Source organism: Leucoraja erinacea, chromosome 3, assembly GCF_028641065.1.
Source record: "Leucoraja erinacea ecotype New England chromosome 3, Leri_hhj_1, whole genome shotgun sequence".
Classification (NCBI taxonomy): domain Eukaryota; kingdom Metazoa; phylum Chordata; class Chondrichthyes; order Rajiformes; family Rajidae; genus Leucoraja; species Leucoraja erinaceus.
In genome coordinates this window covers 12,219,180-12,238,750 of record NC_073379.1, presented here as the reverse complement: position 1 = coordinate 12,238,750, position 19,571 = coordinate 12,219,180, and the positions used below count along the sequence as shown (strand labels likewise).

General features: G+C 52.4%; 1 protein-coding gene across 5 annotated transcripts in view; it reads right to left on the bottom strand.

Annotated features, from left to right (window-relative positions):
- Positions 1 to 724: 724 nt before the first annotated feature.
- hmgcs1 (3-hydroxy-3-methylglutaryl-CoA synthase 1 (soluble)) overlaps positions 725 to 19,571 on the bottom strand; it is a 38,749-nt gene continuing 19,902 nt past the window's right edge. For 4 of the 5 annotated variants that reach the window (XM_055632094.1, XM_055632095.1, XM_055632092.1 and 1 more), the window contains 8 exons: positions 9,033 to 9,490; positions 7,162 to 7,287; positions 6,312 to 6,476; positions 5,211 to 5,379; positions 3,553 to 3,723; positions 2,909 to 3,141; positions 1,713 to 1,858; positions 725 to 1,359 (listed from right to left, as the gene is read on the bottom strand). In XM_055632094.1, the coding sequence (XP_055488069.1) occupies positions 1,270 to 1,359; positions 1,713 to 1,858; positions 2,909 to 3,141; positions 3,553 to 3,723; positions 5,211 to 5,379; positions 6,312 to 6,476; positions 7,162 to 7,287; positions 9,033 to 9,480 (1,548 nt within the window). In that variant the 5' untranslated portion in view covers positions 9,481 to 9,490 and the 3' untranslated portion in view covers positions 725 to 1,269. Of the gene's footprint in view, positions 1,360 to 1,712; positions 1,859 to 2,908; positions 3,142 to 3,552; positions 3,724 to 5,210; positions 5,380 to 6,311; positions 6,477 to 7,161; positions 7,288 to 9,032; positions 9,491 to 18,505; positions 18,700 to 19,571 lie in introns of those variants that run through there. The other variant, XM_055632091.1, reaches the window with a different exon arrangement.

Genomic DNA, 19,571 nt, shown 5'->3' with positions numbered 1-19,571 from the left:
CCATGCCAACCAAGATGCCCCACTGATACTAGTCCCACCTGCCCACGTTTGGCCCAAATCCCTCCAAACCGTTCCTATCCATGTACCTGTCCCAATGTCTTTTAAATGTTGTTATAGTTCCTGCCTCAACTACCTCCTGTGGCAGCTAGTTCTATACCCCCACTGGCCCCTGAATGAAGAAGTTACCCCGAGAGTAGTATTTCGTTTTTTAGACACTAGACAATAGACGCAGGTGCAGGCCATTCGGCCCTTCGAGCCAGCACCGCCATTCAATGTGATCATGGCTGATCATCCCCAATCAGTACCCCGTTCCAGCCTTCTCCCCATATCCCGACTCCGCTATTTTTAGGAGCCCTATCTAGCTCTCTCTTGAAAGTATCCAGAGAACCTACCTCCACCACCCTCTGAAGCAGAGAACGCCACACTCACAACTGTCTGTGAGAAAAAGTGTTTCCTCGTCTCCGTTCTAAATGGCTTACTCCTTATTCTTAAACTGTGGCCCCTGGTTCTAGACTCCCCCCAACATCGGGAAGATGTTTCCTGCCTCTAGCGTGTCCAAACCCTTAACAATCTCTCAATGAGAAACCCGCTCATCCTTCTAAACTCCAGAGTATACAAGCCCACCTGCTCCATTCTCTCAGCATATGACAGTCCCGCCATCCTGGGAATTAACCTTGTAAACCTACACTGCACTCCCTTTTTGGTTGATTTAGACCAATTCAGCGTCAGTGCGTACATTTTATTTAAAAAGAACTTTACAACGAATCTGTGGTTTGCTGCCACGTGTGTCGTTTGTGGTTTTTTTTTACACACGCGCGCAAGATTAAATTAAATTCAAACACAATCACAAACAGCGGCGGGGGATAGGGGAGGGGAGACGGGACCAGGAGTCACCACGTCATTGGCAGCGCTGCCAACTCACAGTGCGGACGTTACCCGGTGGCAAACGAAGGGGAAGGGTGCGAACAGCTAAATTACAGAGCGATTAAACGGGGGGGAAGGGGAGCCAACAAGCCAACAGAATTAAAAAAATAATTACAGGGTCCGGTTTGCAAATGGAAAGGACAAAGCAGTGGGGACAGGACGAGGGTCTTCTGTACGGTCCCGTCCCGGACTCCGACTGCCGCCCACTGTCCAGGGGTGCCGCCAATTTCATGCATCGATCTTCAGACTCAGCGGGCCGGGGGAGGGGAGGGGGGGAGGAGGACTCTCTCTCTGCCCCCCCCCCCCCCCATTCGTCCGTCCGGTCCGCGCGGGCAGGGAGCTGCCTCAGTGGTCTCCGTTGGTGAGGCCGGCCGTGCCGGCTTTGGCGGCCGTGGCTGGGATTCTGGGCATCTTTTTGGCGGGGCTGGGAGCGCACTGGGGGGGGGGGGGGGGGGGGGGGGAAGAGGAGCAGAGCATTGGTTAGAACCTGCGACACAACCTCCCGCAGACACCCCTCCATCAATCTCACGTTCCTCCTCGTACCCCTCATTGGACACCCCTTCCTCTCGTCTCCTACCTCTCCCTCCATCCCAGCCCTCCCTCCCCCTACCCTTCCATAAGCCCGTTCCCACAGGTTCCCTCCCTCTCTAGGTTCCCTGACCCACACTGCCCCTCCCCTCCTCCCTCGCCCCACACCCATTCCCCCCCCCCCCCCCCCCCCCCCCCCCCCCCCCCGGCTCCCCCCCCCCCCTCCCCCGCCCCAGAGTGTTGCGGTGCTGAGCCAGTACCTGTGCGGTGCCGCGGTTAGGCTCGGCCGTGCCGTTGAGCAGGAAGGGGTGGCGGGCGTAGTCTCGGCGGTGCTTGTCGTCCACCCCCGTCAGGTACCAGGTGCCGGGGAACAGATCCTCCACCGCGTCCCGGGGCTGCTGCCCGGCTGTGGAGAGGGCACAGGGGGCACGTCAGCGGGGGAGAAGGGCACAGGTGGCAGCCCGGCGGACGGGCAGAGAGTCGCAGGGCGGGGACGTGAGTGGGAACGCACAGAACCGCGCAGACGGGCATGGTTGAAGCTCACAGGAACAGAATTAGGCCATTCAGCCCATCAAGTCTACTCTTGGCCAGGTCAACCCTGCAACACTGCCAGGACAATGGGCCTTCATGGATTGGTTATGAACTGTGCACCTATAACAACTGAGACTTGTAAATGGTGCCATATCTGGAGACTTTATACTGTCTCTGTGTATTACTGCTATAAACTTGTACTGTACCTAAGATGTGTCTAAGTGTTTATGTACCGTGATACGTGTACTGAACTGGATACAAAATGAATTTCACTGTACCTCGGTACATGTGACAAATACAATAAAGTATCTTAGTGGCAGAAGGCAGACACAAACAGCCGGAGTAACTCAGCGGGACAGGCAGCATCTCTTAACTGAAGGAACGGGTGACGTTGTAAGCCGAGAGCTTTCTTCAGACTGATGTCAGAGAACTTGAGAGGGGGAGGGGATGGAGAGAGAGGGAAAGCAAGGGCTACTTGCAGTTCCCTTTCCCTTTCTCCATCCCCTTCCCCTTCCCAGTTCTCCGACCAGTCTTACTGTCTCTGACTACATTTTATCTCTGTACTGTCCACTCCCGACATAAGTCTCAAGAAGGGTCTCGACCCGAAACTTCACCCATCCTTCTCCCCAGAGATGCTGCCTGTCCCGCTGAGTTACCGCAGCAGTTTGTGTCTACCTTTGATTTAAACCAGCATCAGCAGTTTGTTGCTACATATCTTAGTGTCGTCTGCATCCCCCAGCCCCCTGGGTGCCCGTGTGGCCCCTTCGAGCAGTGCCCAGTGACCGTGTCAAGCAATGCCCAGTGCCCATGTGGCCCCGTCGAGCAGTGCCTGCATCACAAGAGTGCCCGGATCGAGTAGTGCCCAATGCCCGTGTCGGCCCCGTCGAGTAGTGCCCACGTCGGCCACATCGAGCAGTGCCCTTACCCAGGTGGTGGGTGTCCTCCCTCAGCTTCATGCTGGCGGCGAAGTCTTCTGGCGACACCTTCTTGCGGGAGTCGAGCCGGGCCTGCAGGTCGGCCAGGCTGGACACCAGCTTGTCGAGCGGCGAGTCGGGCGCGGCGTCTTGGCTCACGCGCAGCGAGTACAGTGTGGCGGCAAAGCCCGAGCCGTAGGAGAAGAGGCCGATCCGCTGGCCCGCCAGCTGCTTGGCCGAGCGTCTGCGGGGGGGGGGGGCGAGAGTGCACAGGTTAGTTCAGAGAGCGCAGCACGTGGATCAGAGCACATAGAGAGGGCACCGTTAGATCAGAGAGCACAGCGCATGGAACGGAGCAGAGAGAGGGAGCACACAGGTTAGATCGGAGAGCGCAGCGCGTGGGACAGAGCACACCGAGAGCAAACCGTTAGATCAATCGTGGAGAGTGGGACAGAGCATGGCGCCCACTTTAGACCATAGAACAGTACAGCAGGGGAACAGGCCCTTCAGCCCACAGTGCCCGTCTCTAGTATGATGCCAAGTTAAACTAATCTCTCCCTCCATGCCCACATCTGTGGCTGTGTTGGAGAACACAGACCCTCTGCAACGCGATGGGAGGTCAGGGGTGGGGTGGGGGGGGGGGGGAGATACTTACTGGGCCAAGACAGCGGACAGGCAGCCGTAGACAGAGGGCGTGTACATGTTGCCGTTCTGGTTAGAGACCATGAGCGAGGGCTGGGTCTTCTGCTGGAAGATCTCGGTGCTGGCCTTCAGGAAGGCCTTCTCCACATCCCTGTTGAAGTACGTGTCCTCCAGCTTCAGGTCCCTGCCACACAGACGCACACCACCTTAGTCCCAGCAGCTCCCCGAAACCCTCACTGCTTCATAATTCCCCACAGCCCAGCAGGTCCACAGGGCACCAATTCCCCACAGCCCAGCAGATCCACAGGGCACCAATTCCCCACAGCCCAGCAGGTCCACAGGGCACCAATTCCCCACAGCCCAGCAGATCCACAGGGCACCAATTCCCCACAGCCCAGCAGGTCCACAGGGCACCAATTCCCCACAGCCCAGCAGATCCACAGGGCACCAATTCCCCACCGCCCAGCAGATAGTCCCATAGTCCCAGCAGATCCACAGGGCACCAATTCCCCACAGTCCCAGCAGGTCCACAGGACACCACTTCCCCATAGTCCCAGCAGGTCCACAGGGCACCAATTCCCCACAGCCCCGGAGATCCACAGGGCACCAATTCCCCACAGTCCCAGCAGGTCCACAGGACACCACTTCCCCATAGTCCCAGCAGGTCCACAGGGCACCAATTCCCCACAGCCCAGCAGATCCACAGGGCACCAATTCCCCATAGTCCCAGCAGGTCCACAGGGCACCAATTCCCCACAGTCCCAGCAGCTCCACAGGGCACCAATTCCCCACAGGGCACCAATTCCCCACAGGTCCACAGGGCACCAATTCCCCACAGCCCAGCAGATCCACAGGGCACCAATTCCCCATAGTCCCAGCAGATCCACAGGGCACCAATTCCCCATAGTCCCAGCAGATCCACAGGGCACCAATTCCCCATAGTCCCGGCAGGCCCACAGGGCACCAATTCCCCACAGCCCAGCAGATCCACAGGGCACCAATTCCCCCTAGCCCCAGCAGACCCACAGGGCACCAATTCCCCATAGTCCCAGCAGATCCACAGGGCACCCATTCCCCCATAGTCCCAGCAGGTCCACAGGGCACCAATTCCCCACAGCCCAGCAGGTCCACAGGGCACCAATTCCCCACAGCCCAGCAGGTCCACAGGGCACCAATTCCCCATAGTCCCAGCAGATCCACAGGGCACCAATTCCCCACAGCCCAGCAGGTCCACAGGGCACCAATTCCCCACAGCCCAGCAGGTCCACAGGGCACCAATCAGTCCCAGCAGGAATGTCCCTGGAATGCTCGCCGCCCCTTCCCCACAGGCCTGGCCCGACCACCGGAGAGGAGTGGGGGAGGGCGGACGGTGATGTGGAGGAACATCACTCTGGTGGCGGGGATGGTGAGCGACAAACCGCTGGCATGACAGATCGCCAGAGGACAGACGGATCACCGAGGTGGGGAGGGGGGGAACGGACAAGATGAAAAATCGCTGGGGGGGGGGGGGGGGAGGGGCGGGGAGGATGGAACAACAACGAATCGCAAGGGGTGGGGACAGATCACAGGGGGCAGGGACTCTACGGGGCGGAGTACCCAGAGTGGCCAGTGGGGGGGGGTGTGAATGGATTGCCGGGGGGGGGCGATGGTGTGGGACGGGAGCTGACTCACCTGAAGGCCTCGAGGCCGCTGAAGAGACCGCTCTCGGTGTTGGGCTTGGGGTGGCGGAGGAAGTCGTTGAACAGCAGGCGGCCCACGGACTTCTGCACCAGCTTGCAGTAGGGCGTGTGGAACACCATGTAGTCAAAGTCTTGCATGGTGATGCGTGCATCACTGCCCTCTGAAACACAGCCGGCACAGGGAGAGGGAGATGATGGTGAGCAGGGAGCAACACTACAATCCAAACTACACCCCCGGGCCATTCAGCCCATCAATTCTCTCCCTGCCCTTTCAAGACGTTCAGACTTCAGAGATACAGCGTAGATATGGATTATGCAAGTGAAAGGCTTGGATGTGGAGAAGATGTTTCCACTGGTAGTTGAGTCTAGGACTAGAGGGCACAGCCTCAGAATTAAAGGACGTTTCTTTCGGAAGGAGATGAGGAGGAATTTCTTTGGTCAGAGGGTGGTGAATCTGTGGAATTATTGCCACAGACGGCTGTGGAGGCCAATGGATATATTTAAGGCGGAGATTGACAGATTCTTGATTAGAACGGGCCAAGCTTAGGAAAGTGAACCCAAATGTCACACACGTGACCCGAGGTCATCGCGCAGAGTAAAAGAATTAAAATAATTCTTGCAGGAGACAAATCTTATTCATTGCTACTTTCCTACCTACAGAACTATAATGCGTGTCTGCTAAAGATATGAATATTCCAGCTTTTTAAAATTCACAGAGTTTGTAAAGTGGTTACAGGGAGCCACATGGTCAGGTAACATTAAAATTTCACTTGATAAAAATATGAATCATATTACAGTACAAAACAATATACCTGTAATGCTTTCAGAATTAGAAGAGATGTGTTCCACAACATTTCATCTTTTTGGTCACACACGTGACTACGACTAGCCCAGTACGGGTGTCAGGGGTGATGTGGAGAAGGGTTAGATTGGCCACGATTGAATAATGGAGTAGACTTGATTGGCCGAATGGCCTAATTTTGCTCCTATCACTTAAACATTGGCAGCAGAGAGGATTGCGAGGTAGTTTGCAGCCCATGCTGTCCATTTGTGGAATGTCACAGCTGTGATCATGAAAGGCCCCAGCACTCACCCTTCTGCTTCTGAGCCAGGTATTTGTTGCAGTAGAACTTGTAGCAGTGATCCAGCGCGCTGAGGTAGCACTGAATGGACAGCTTGCCGTCCACTACCGGGTACTCTGACACCATGTCGGGCTTGTAGAAATCATACACGTGCTGCATGTGCGTTCCCCGCAGGCCTGCAGCGAAGGGAACAGTGAGCTCTTACAATCCTGGCCATGCACCCACACATAGATACGCGCACACAGATACGTGCACGCACACGCACTCACAGATACGCACGCCAAAAGACTCACACAGACACGCACAGATACATGCATACACTCAGAGGCGCGCACACACACAGACATACAAAAAAATATGCGCACACACACACTCACTCACATGCACACACAGACGTATAGTCCGTGGTAACATCCCTCTCTCAGAGTGTCATGAGGTCCTGATCTCCCGGTGACCCAGCACTTCAACTCCCCCTCCCATTCCGACTTTTCCTCCATTGTTAGAGTGAGGCCCAGCGCAAAGTGGAGGAATAACATCTCATATTTCGCTTGGGTAGTTTACACCCCAGCGGTATGAACACTGGCTTCCCTAACTTCAAACAGCCCTTGCTTTCCCTCTCTCCCCATCCCCTTCCCCTCCCAGTTCTCCCACTAGTCTTACTGTCTCTGACTACATTCTATCTTTGTCCCGCCCCCTCCCTGACATCAGTATGAAGAAGGGTCTCAACCCGAAACGTCACCCATTCCTTCCCTCCGGAGATGCTGCCTGTCCCGCTGAGTTACTCCAGTATTTTGTGTCTACGCTCAATGTGCCACCTCGGGTGGGAGACCGGAGTCCCTGGGAGTCCTTGTGCCTACGTACCTCGCTCGAAGGCCAGGGGCGCGTCGGGTCCGACCAGCATGGCGATGGCGCCGGCCCCTCCCGTGGGACGGGCGCTCCCTGTGGCGTACACCGCGATGTCACCAGCGACCACCAGCGCGTACCGCCCTGCCGAGGCACACAGGAAAGGAAGGGTCAGTTCCGTGCGATTGGGTGTGAAGATTTACAACAACGTTGCCAGGAATCGAGAGCCTGAACTACAGTAAGAGGCTCGACTTCAGCTTAGTCTAGTTTATTGTCACGTACACCGAGGTACAGTGAATAACGTTTTGTTGCGTGCTATCCAGTAGGGGAAAGACAATTCTTGATTACAATCAATTCGTCAGATGCAGGATATAACGGGAATAATGTTGAGTGCACGATAACGCCCAGTAAAGTCTGATTAAAGATGGTCCAAGGGTCATCAATGAGGTCAATGGTAGTGCAGGACCGCTCTCAAGTTGTTGATAGGATATCAGTAGCCTGATAACAGGTGGGAAGAAACTGTCCCTGATTTGCAATTTAGTTTAGTTAATATGTGACTATCTGTGTGGGTTTGGGAGAGATAGGCCGAAGGGCCTGTTTCCTCACTGCATTAATCTATTAGATTAGATTACATTCAACTTTATTGTCATTGCACATAGTACAAGAACAGGTACAACGAAATGCAGTTTTGCATCCAACCAGAGTGCAAAGTAGTAAAGTGCTGATGAAGACAATATATACAAATGAGGATATATTGGTGTATGTACGTAGGCATGTACATATATACAGATAGTTGTTACGGTGCAAAGATTGACATGTGCTATATTCTGGTGAATAAGAGCTTAACTATAAATAATATAAACTATAAATAATACTGATGTGAAGGGGGGGGGGGGGGGGGGCCTAGCGCCGGGCCTGTGAGTGCAGCAAGGTAATGGTGTTGGGGAAGTAGCTATTCCATAGCCTGCTGGTGCGAGACCCGAGGCTCCTGTACCGCCTCCCTGACGGGAGGAGGGCAAACAGTCCATGGTTGGGGTGTGAGGGGTCCTTAATGATTTTGCCAGCCCGTCTCACACACCGTGTGCGGTGAAGGACAGCCGTGGCAAGGAGTGGGGCACTGATGATGTGATGGGCGGTTTTCACCACCCGTTGCAGTGCCTTCCTGTCAGCTGTGGTGCAGCTGCTGTACCATACCGTGAAGCAGGTGGTCAGGATGCTTTCTATGGTACAGCGGTAGAAGTTGGAATGGATCTGAGGGGACAGGTGAGCTTTTTTAAGCCTCCTCAGAAAGTAGAGGCACTGCTGTGCCTTTTTAATAAGTTTGGTGGTATTGAGGGACCAGGACAGACCCTCACAGATGTGTACCCCGAGGAATTTGAAGTTGGAGGCGCGCTCCACCTCAGTCCCGTTTATGTGGATGGGGGTGTGTCTGCCGCCTCTGGTCTTCTGGTAGTCCACAATGATTTCCTTCATGCGGGCATGGGCGAGATGGGCCAAAGCATTTTTTGCTCTATGTGACTATCTGGGTGAGCATGGGTCAGATGGGCAGAAGGGCCGGTTCTCCTCGCTGTGTGACTATCTAGGTGAGCATGGGTCAGATGGGCAGAAGGGCCGGTTCTCCTGTGACTCTGTCTGGTGGGCATGGGCCTGGTGGGCCAAAGGGTGGTTTACTCGCTGTGTGACTGGGTGAGCATGGGTCAGATGGGCAGAAGGGCCAGTTGTCCTCGCTGTGTGACTATCTGGGTGAGCATGGGTCAGGCGGGCAGAAGGGCCAGTTGTCCTCGCTGTGTGACTATCTGGGTGAGCATGGGTCAGATGGGCAGAAGGGATAGTTGTCCTCGCTGTGTGACTCTATCTGGGTGGGCATGGGTCAGGCGGGCAGGACTCACCATCCCACGAGCTGGACTCCACCCAGTTGACAGAGTTGAAGAGGGCGGCAGTGCCCCCATAGCAGGCATTGGTGGTGTCGATGCCCTCGATGTCCGTGTTGCCCGACTCCTCGAAGAGCTGCATCAGCACGGTCTTGACGGACTTGGACTTGTCGATGATGGTCTCGGTGCCCACCTCCAGCCGCCCGATGCTCTCGCACGGCAGGCTGTTCCTCTCCAGCAGCCGCTGCACGGCGGTCAGGCACAGCGAGTTGATGTCCTCGCGGTCGGAGCAGAAGCCCATGCGGGACTGGCCCAGCCCCACCGTGTACTTGCCCGCGTCCACCCCGTCAAAGTGCTCCAGCTCCGACTGCTCCACAAACTGCGCCGGGAAGTAGATCTCCATGGCGATGATGCCCACATCCTTGGGCCAGCGGGCCTCCGCGTTGGCAGGGAGAGATCCGGGCATCGTGGAGAGACTGGGGGGGGCAAAGAGAGACAGTGAGTGAGAACAGTACAGCACAGGAACAGGCCCTTCAGCCCACAATGGCAGTAGACATTCAGAGATACAGCACCAGAACAGGCCCTTCAGCCTACAATGGCAGTAGACTTTAGAGATACAGTGAAGAGACCATGCAATCCTGTTGCCAAACAATTCAACGCCCCCTCCCAGTCCCACACTGACCGTTCTGTCCTGGGCCTCCTCCACTGTCAAAGAGTGCAAATTAGAGGAACAGCACCTGATATTTTGCTTGGGCAGTGGTATGAACATTGACGTCTCTAACTTTAAGTAACCCTTGCTTTCCCTCTCTCTTCATTCCTCCCCCACCTTAGTTCTCCGACTAGTTTCACTGTCCGCCTGAATAATTTTACTGGTTGTATGCCTCCCCTCATCTAACAATGATCCATTCTACATTTCCTTGATCATCACCTGCAGTGATCTGTCGTTTCACACCTTACATTCTCTTTGTACCCATCCATATCTCCAGTTTTCCTCTCCCCTGACACTAGGTCTGAAGAAGGGTCGCCCCGCCCCAAAACGTCACCCATTCCTTCTCTCCAGAGATGCTGCCTGTCCCGCTGAGCCACTCCAGCATTTTGTGTCTGTCTTCAAAGCCATGCAGGGCATTGAGATGCTGTAGGCGACACTCCACATCCATTGCGGACTCACTGCCCTGTTGAAACACGCAATTCCTTTCAGAAACTGCAGATTCAGTTCCCTCACAGTCACTGGCAAAGATCCTATAGTTACTGGGATACGTAAAAAAACAATTCCACAGACGGCCTAAAGGGGTCAGTCAGTCACATAGCACAGAAACAGGCCCTTCGGGTCCAACCTGTCTGTACTGACCAAGATGAGTTCAGCGTTTGACTAAAGTATATTTGTTTAACAAATCGATGCAGACTTTAAGCAGCTGGGTAGCAGAGGCCTGATTCTGTAGCATACAACGGTAGATCAGCTACCCCAGCACAGCACCTCCTCCATACCACACACATACGCACACACAGGCACACACACACAGGCAGCGACAGCCAGACACACGCAAACACAGATGCACACACAAAGACAGAGACGCACACACAAAGACACACACACACACACACACACACGCACACACACACAGACGGACGGAGACATACACACACACATTGACGCACACTCACACACAGAGACAGGCAGACACACACATAGACAAAGACACAGACACAGGCAGTGACAGCCAGACACACGCAAACACAGATGCACACACGCAGACACAAAGACAGAGACGCACACACAAAGACACACACACACACACACACACAGACGGACGGAGACATACACACACACATTGACGCACACTCGCACACAGAGACAGGCAGACACACACATAGACAAAGACACACACACACACAGGCAGCGACAGCCAGACACACAGACGTACATGCAGACACAAACACATACACGAAGACACACCGACGCGCACACGCACAGACACATTGACAAACGCACAGTGACACAGACACACACACACACAGATAGACAGACAGACCGACACACACACACACACACTGACAGACACGCACGGACCCAGCACCTGCAGTGTGCTGCCTCTATGGGACTGCACACATGGGCGTGTGAGGCAGCAGCCTCCCCACCGGTCCGCACTGCTGTCATGCCCATGCACGGTGCGCTGAGTCAGCCTGCGGCCACGATGCTGGTCATCTGACTTGATGCAGCAGATCAGCAGTGACACATCATCAGCAGGGGGAGGGAGGGAGGGAGGTTGTGGGACAGAACTGCGGCCAATCCAGGGCACTGGGGAAGACAGTGGGAGGGTGGAGGGCGAGAGCCAGCAACTGGTGGGGTAGGGGGAACCCTCTTCTAGACCTCATTATAATAGATTTTTGTTACAGCGGACTTACTCTTTAAGAGCACGGGCTGCCAGTTACACTGCGGAGTATGAATTGAAATTGATACGACACTGAAATTGACAGCTTAGTTTAGTTTAGAGATACAACGCAGAAACTGGCTGCCCGGGTCCGCTCCGAACAGCGATCCCCGTGCTCATTAGCACCATCCTACACCCACTAGGGACAATTTTTACATTAACCAAGCCAATTAACCTACAAACCTGTACGTCTTTAGAGTGTGGGAGGAAACCGAAGATCTCGGAGAAAACCCATGCAGGTCATGGGGAGAACGTACAAACTCCGTACAGACGGCACCCGTAGTCGGGATCGAATCCGGGTCACCGGCGCTGCATTCGCTGTAAGGCAGCAGCTCTACCGCTGCGCCACCATGACTGCCCATTGAAATTGACAAGCAATCAATTGGATCGACACTTAACCTTATTAAACAATAGACAATAGGTGCAGAAGTAGGCCATTCAGCCCTTCAAGCCAGCACCTCCATTCAACGTGATCATGGCTGATCATTCGCAATCAGTACCCCGTTCCTGCCTTCTACCCATATCCCTTGACTCCGCTATCTTTAAGAGCCCTATTTAGCTCGCTCTTGAAAGTATCAGGAGAACCGGCCTCCACCGGCCTCTGAGGCAGAGAATTCCACAGACTCACAACTCTCTGTGTGAAAAAGTGTTTCCTCGTCTCCGTTCTAGATGGCTTACCCCTTATTCTTAAACTGTGGCCCCTGGTTCTGGACTCCTCCAACATCGGGAACATGTTTCCTGCTTCCAGCATGTCCAAACCTTTAATAATCTTATATGTTTCAATAAGATCCCCTCTCATCCTTCTAAACTCCAGAGCATACAATCCCAGCCGCTCCGTTCTCTCAACATATGACAGTCGCGCCATCCTGGGAATTAACCTTGTGAACCTACCTCAATAGCAAGAATGTCCTTCCTCAAATTAGGGGTCAAAAACTCCAGGTGTGGTCTCACTAGGGCCATATACAACTGTAGGAGGACCTCTTTGCTCCTCTACTTAACTCCCCATCTTATGAAGACCAACTTGCAAATGAACTTTCTGGGAATCCTGCACCAGCACCAAGTCCCTTTTTCTGAATTATCTCGCCATTTAGAAAATAATTTACGCCTCTATACGTACTACCAAAATGCATGACTCCGCACTCCACTACGCTGTATTCCATTTGCCATTTCTCTGCCCACTTTCCCAACCAGCCCGTGTCCTTCTGCAGAGTCCCTGCTTTCTCTATGCTATCTCCACCTATCTTTGTTCCACTGCTTTTCCATCGCCAATCACCTGCAGTTGTTTGTCTACCACTGTGTTCCCTTGATCACCTGAGTTTCCACTCCATCACCAAAGTTGGCACGGCTGGTAGAGCTGCTGCCTCACCGTGCCAGGGACCCGGGTTTGATCCCGACAACCCTGTTGGGCTGCAGCAAGCAGGAATTGCCTTGTTCTGTATCGGTACATACGACAATCAGACACTCTAGCTCCCTCGTAAGTCTTGACCTCGGGTGCTCTCTGAGTGGAGACTGCACGCTCTCCCCGTGAGTTTCCTCCGGGTGCTCTGGTTACCTCCCAAATGCCAAAGACGTGCGGGTTTGTAGGTCAAATGGCATCTGTAGATTGCCTCTAGTGCGTACAGAGTGGATGAGAAAATAGCATAACATGGAACTAGGGTAAATGGCTGATCAATGGTCAGCGTGGACTTGATGGGCTGAAGGGCCTGTTTCCATGCTGTATGACTTTGTAGGTACATGGATAGGAAAGGTTTAGAGGCCTATTGCGGGCAAGTGGGTCTCGCTTAGATGGGGCATCTTGGTTGGCATGGGCAAGATAGGCCGAAGGGCCGGTTTCCATGCCGCCCCACTCCAACTAAAATACAGCATCTCATTGTGGGACTATGGATTGGTCCACAGAGTCAGCATGAACTAAAAGGGCCAAACAGGGGCCTAAAGGGGGGCAAGTAGCGCAGTAGTAGAGTTGCTGCCTCACAGCACCGGACTCCTGGGTTCAATCCTGACCTCGACTGCTGTCTGTACGGAGTTTGTACGTTCTCCGGGTGACCGCGTGGGTTTTATCCGGGTGCTCCGGTTTCCTCCCACACTCCAAAAGACGTTCAAACTTGTAGTTTAACTGACTAAATGTGTGTCACAAGCGTGTAGGATAGTGCTAGTGTACGGGGATTGCTGGTTGGCGTTGACTCGCTGGGCCTAAGGTCCTGCTTTTGCGCTGTATCTCTACACTGAAGTCTAAAGAGTTGTAATCACTTGTGACCACAAATTCCTAAGAATTATAACATCACACAGCACAGAAACAGTCCTTTGGCCCGACTTACCCAGATATTCGAATTATGCAACTTGGTTTATTATGCAATTAACCTACAAAACAGCACGTCTTTGGGATGTGGGGGGAAACTGGAGCACCCGGAGAAAACCCACGGGGTCACAGGGAGACCGTACAAACTCCACACAGGACCTGGCGCTGAGAGTTTGTGGCTCTACCAGCTGTGCCAGGGTGCTTCCTCCCTCTGCTGTGATGTTGCGTTAATGTGCCTGCAAAGCTGCAGCAAGCATTTTGTTCTTCTGTTCCCCGTGCAGATGACAAGCAAGTCCCCTTGAATCATTCACAAACCGCCACCCCCCCCAGCTGCGTAACGTTTCCTGCATGAGTCAGCATGGTTGGAAAGTACTTATTTTGGTCTCCAGTGGGTTGCGTCACACTGAAAGTTCAGAGAGAGGTGCATGTTGCTCTTCTCTTAGTGGAGTGGATTTTTCGTAAGTCTCCACAAATGAGAATTGGCCTGCCTGAACTACTTCTGGATTGCTCTTCTGTAGAAAAGGACACAGAGTGCACCCTCATGTGCCTATCACATCTTCCCCCTCTCACCTTCAACCTATGTCCTCTGGTTCTTGATTGCCCTGCTCTGGGTAGAAGACTGTGCATTCACACTATCTATGCCGGCGCACCGGAAGAAAACCCACGAGGTCAGAGGGAGAACGTACAAGCTGTGTACAGACAGCACCCATGGTCAGGATTGAACCGAGGTCTCTGGCGCTGCAAGGCAGCAACTCTACCGCTGCACCACTTTACTGAGTTAATGCAGAAAGAATTGTCTGTCAAGCTGAACTAAGTATGATTTCAATGACATTATAATACAGTAAGTTCCCAAGCTAGTATTTACACAGACAGGCTAGTATTTAATTACACAGCATCCTACTGGATGTCTGAAAGCACAGGAAGCTCACAACTAGGGCGGCTCAGTGACAGCGTCTGGAGCTGCTGCTGCCTCACAGCGCCGCAGGCCCAGATTCAGTCCCAATTTCGGGTGCTGCCTGTGTGGAGTTTGTCCGTCTCCCTGTGACCGTGTGGGTTTCCTCCGTGTGCCCCTGTCCCCTCTCGCATTGCAAAGACGTGAAGCTTTGTAGGTCAATTGGCTTTGGTAAAATTGTCCCCAAGTGGAAAGGGAGGGGAAGGGAAAGTGGGATAACATTGAACTAATGTGAACAGTTGATCAGTGGTCGGAATGGACTCTGTGGGCCGAAGGGCCCATTTCCATGCTGTACGTCTGAAAAGCTAAACCAGGAGTCGGCAACCTACGGCCTGTAACCCAAAATCATCCTGCCCGCATGCGTTTTTTTTTTTTCAACTCGTTTTTGTGACGTGGGAACTGCAGCTAGTCCCGGGACCTGGGAACTGCAGAAAACTAATTGAAAAACACGTGAAAAACTAATTGAAAAACACGAAAAACACCACCAAGTGTCACGCTATGGCGATAGATGTGGCCCCGCCATCCGCTCAGACATGGGTCCTGGCCCCCATGCGGGACAAGGTTACCGACTCCCGAGTTAAACTATAGTCACACGAGGTTTAGTTTAGGGTACATTAGTTCTATCCTACACACCAGGGGCAATTTACAAGCCAATTTAATCTCCAAACCTGCACGTCTTTGGAATGTGGGAGGAAACCGGAGCATCCGGAGAAAACCCATGTGGTCACGGGGAGAACTCTGTACAGCCAGCATCTGTAGTTAGGATCAAACACGGGTATCTAGCGCTGTGAGGCAGCAACTCTACCGCTGCGCCACCGTGCCACCCTAATGAAGGTTTTTTTGTTGCTATGTTCGGCAAAGTACGATTGCAACAACAACATAACACAGGCAGTTCAGGGGGGTGAGTACATACACAGGCAGGCTAGTATTTACACAGCACCCTACTGAATGTGCCAAAGCACAGGACGTTCAGTGGTATAGAGTCATCTGAGTTAATGGAGGGAGACTTGGCTGTCAAGCTGAACAAAGTATGATATCAATCATCATATAACACACTAAGCCCCCAAACTAGTATTTACACAGAGCCCTAGTTGAAGTCCTAAAGCACAGTGAATACTATACATGCAAGGATGTTGCCAGGACTCGAGGGCCTGAGCTATAGGGAGAGGTTGAGCAGGCTAGGACTCTATTCCTTGGCACAGGAGGATGAGGGGTGACCTCACAGAGGTGTACACAATCATGAGGGGAATAGATAGGGTGAATGCAAAATATCTTTTACCCAGAGTAAGGGAATCAAGAACCAGAAGGCATATGTTTAAGATGAGAGGGGAAAGATAGAAACGTAGAAAATAGGAAACATAGAAAATAGGTGCAGGAGTAGGCCATTCGGCCCTTCGAGCCTGCACCGCCATTCAACATGATCACCGCTGATCATCCAACTCAGTATCCTGTACCTGCCTTCTCTCCATACCCCCTGATCCCTTTAGCCACAAGGGCCACATCTAACTCCCTCTTAAATATAGCCAATGAACTGGCCTCGACTACCTTCTGTGGCAGAGAATTCCAGAGATTGGCCACCATGAAGCTGAGGGGCAACTTGTTTTTGTAATGTGATGTGGTATTACTACAAGCTTGAAAAATTGTTTTAAAAATGTGCAGGAGAGTTTGCGTAAACTGGTAGCACAATAGATTGTATTTCGCTGGAATCTGGAGCAAAAGAAAAACACACGCTGCTGGAGGAACTCGACGGGAAATCAGAGTGGAGCACTAAGAGTGGATCCCACAGACCTCCTGTCTACGAGAGAAGAAGGTGAACTTCTTCAAATCAGGCATTCCCTGTCCAGAGTTTGCAAAGACACCAGAGACAATGCAAAGTCTGAATTCTGTAACCTAATAGCCCTGTCCCACAGTGCGAGTTCATTCCAAGAGTACTCCCGAGCTTAAAAAAAAATCAAACGTGGTAAGCAGGGCGAATGAACGTAGCGGGTATGTCGGAGCTCGGGACGTCTTTTAGCAGCTCACAATGCCAATGGCAGGTACTTGGGAACACTCGCTAACGGCAGGTAAGCTCGGGAAGACTCGTGAAGATTTTTCAACATATTGAAAAATGTCCACGAGAGCCCATTACCGTAAATCTCCCAGTTGGAATCAGGGCAAACTCAGGATAGCTCTTGGAATGAACTCGTACCGTGGGACAGGGCTTTAAGGAGCCGCTGAACATTATTTAAGTGCTGTGCTGGAAGGAACTGCAGATGCTGATTTAAATCGAAAATAGACACAACAAGCTGGAGTAACTCAGCGGGACAGGCAGCATCTCTGGAGAGAAGGAATGGGTGACGTTTCGGGTCGAGACCCTTCTTCAGACTGGTTAGGGATAAGGGAAACGTGAGATACATGTGCTGTTGGCATTGGTATATCATTTTCTCGTGCACCGAGATACAGAACTACCCGATCAAATCATGCCACACGCGAGTATAATCATCACACACATAAGTACAATAGGTCGTGCAAAGAGAAAAATACCAGAGGGCAGAATATAGTGTGACAGCGTTAAAGAGTCACAGAGAAGTTTAGATGCAAGATGGTACAAGGGCGGCAATGAGGTTGGATTGGGAGATCGCAACTACTGGTTGAGAGATAAATACCGGCCAGAAGACCGGCGAGGATGCTTTTTGTTTATTATTGTCAGTTATACCGAAATACAGTGAAACACTTTTTTGAGTACAATCCAGTCAAGACCTACTACACAAGAGAAAAATCAAGAACAAGTACTACAGGTCGTGCAAAGAGAAAAATACCAGAGTGTCGAATATAACGTTTCAGCGTTACACCGTTAGTTACAGGGAAAGTGCACGACAAAAAAAAGCGCAAGGGTCGCAATGAGGTAGGTTGGAAGACCGAGACTACACCCTAGCTAAAAGGAGGACCCTTCAGTATTCTGATGCCGTGTCTGAATCTGGTGGTACGTGCTTTCAAATTTTTGCAAGCTTCTGCCAGCTGGGAGAGGGATGAAAATGGTTGAAGAAACAAGGATCAGCAGACGCTAGTTTACAAATAAAAGATACAAAGTGCCGGAGTAAATCAGCAGGCGAGGCGGCACCTCTGGAGAACACGAATAGGTGACGTTTTGAGTCAGGACTTCCTCAGATCGTGATGAAAATGGTTCTTGATTATGTTGGCCTCTCTTCTACATGTCATAGGATTTTATGTCTACACTATGAACTTATGGAGGTGTACAAAATCATCAAAGGAATAGATCGGGTAGACGCACAGAGTATCTTGCCCAGAGTAGGGGAATCAAGAACCAGAGGATGTAGGTTTAAGGTGGGTGGGAGATTTAATGGGTACGTGAGGGCTAACATTTTACACAATGGGTGGTTGGTGTATGGAATGAGCTGCCGGAGGAGGTAGTTGAAGAAGGTTCTATCAAAACTTTGCGACAGTACATGGTAGGACAGGTTAGAGGGATACAGGCCAAATGCAGGCAGGTGGGACTAGTGCAGTTGGGGGCAAGTTGGGCTGAAGGGCCTGTTTCCAGGCTGTATCACTCTGTGATTATCTGTGAGGTGGTAGCATGGACGTTGTGCCATTCTCTCAGTTCCCCGTCAGGAGCGGTCTGAATAAGGGTCTCGACCCGAAACGTCACTCATACCTTCTCTCCAGAGATGCTGCCTGTCCTGCTGAGTTACTCCAGCACAGGAATACATACATGCTTGACACGCCAGAGGGGCTGATCTGGCAACGACTGAGACGCGAGCACAGCCGGCGGGGGTGCGTATCCGACTGCCCCCCTCGTTGCCAGCGCACAACCTACCTCCTCACGGCCGCCAGCTTGACAGCAACTGCCGCTTGCAGGGTAGTGTTGGAGGCGAGGTGCCCGGGACCAGCACCGCAACCCTGCCCGACGTAGAGACCGTCGCAGGACAGCAGGCGGCCGAGCCTGGCGGTGACGCGGAACATGGTAGGTGGGTGGTGCCACAGAGCGCAGCGTCTGCGGGCACGATATCCCCAGACTGAGAGGGTCCAGCGTTGCAGCCTGCATTTATACAGCTGCCAGGACCCTCCCTCTCAGGACACGTCGTGCGCACTAGTATCAAAGTTAAACAGACTTCATCGAGTGAAGCAATCACAGCAACAAATGAATCATTTACACAATGGGTTTGGCTGCCGGCCCTCAGCATATTGCAACTTCTAACCTTTCCCCTACTTTCACTGTTATCCACCATAATAACAACTTAGAAATGAAGTTAAAGCTACCAAGACAATGTTTGTAGCTGTTATTGTTTAGTTACGTTTAGTTTAGTAACACTATCCTACACACTAGGGAAAATTTACCAAAGCCAATTAACCTACAAATCTGAACATCCGACCAGTGATCATCCCGTACAGTAACACTATCCCACACACACTAGGGACAATTTACAATTTTACCAAGCTAATTAACTTACAAACCTGCACGAATCTGGGGTGTGGGAGAAACCGGAGCAGCTGGAGTAAACCCACGCGGTTATGGTATTGTGACAGTCAGCGACAGAGCAAGCTAAGGGAGATTATACAAGAGGGCTTTACATTTCGGCAGAGGGAGTGGAAAGATGGAAAATATGAGGGGAGCCACTTTGGTAAGAAACACAAAAATAGTTCTGACCCAATAGATACAAAGTGCTGGAGTAACTCAGTGGGTCAGGCATCATCTTGGGAGAACATGTTTCGGGTTGGAACCCTCCAAAGGCATATAGGATTGTAGGTTAATTGTAAATTGTTCCCAGTGCGTAGGGTCATGCTGGTGTACGGGGTGATCGCTGGCCGGCACAAACTCGGTGGGTCGACAAAGCCTGTTTCCGCGCTGTATCTCTAAAGTCTAAAGCAAGCTATGGAAGCGG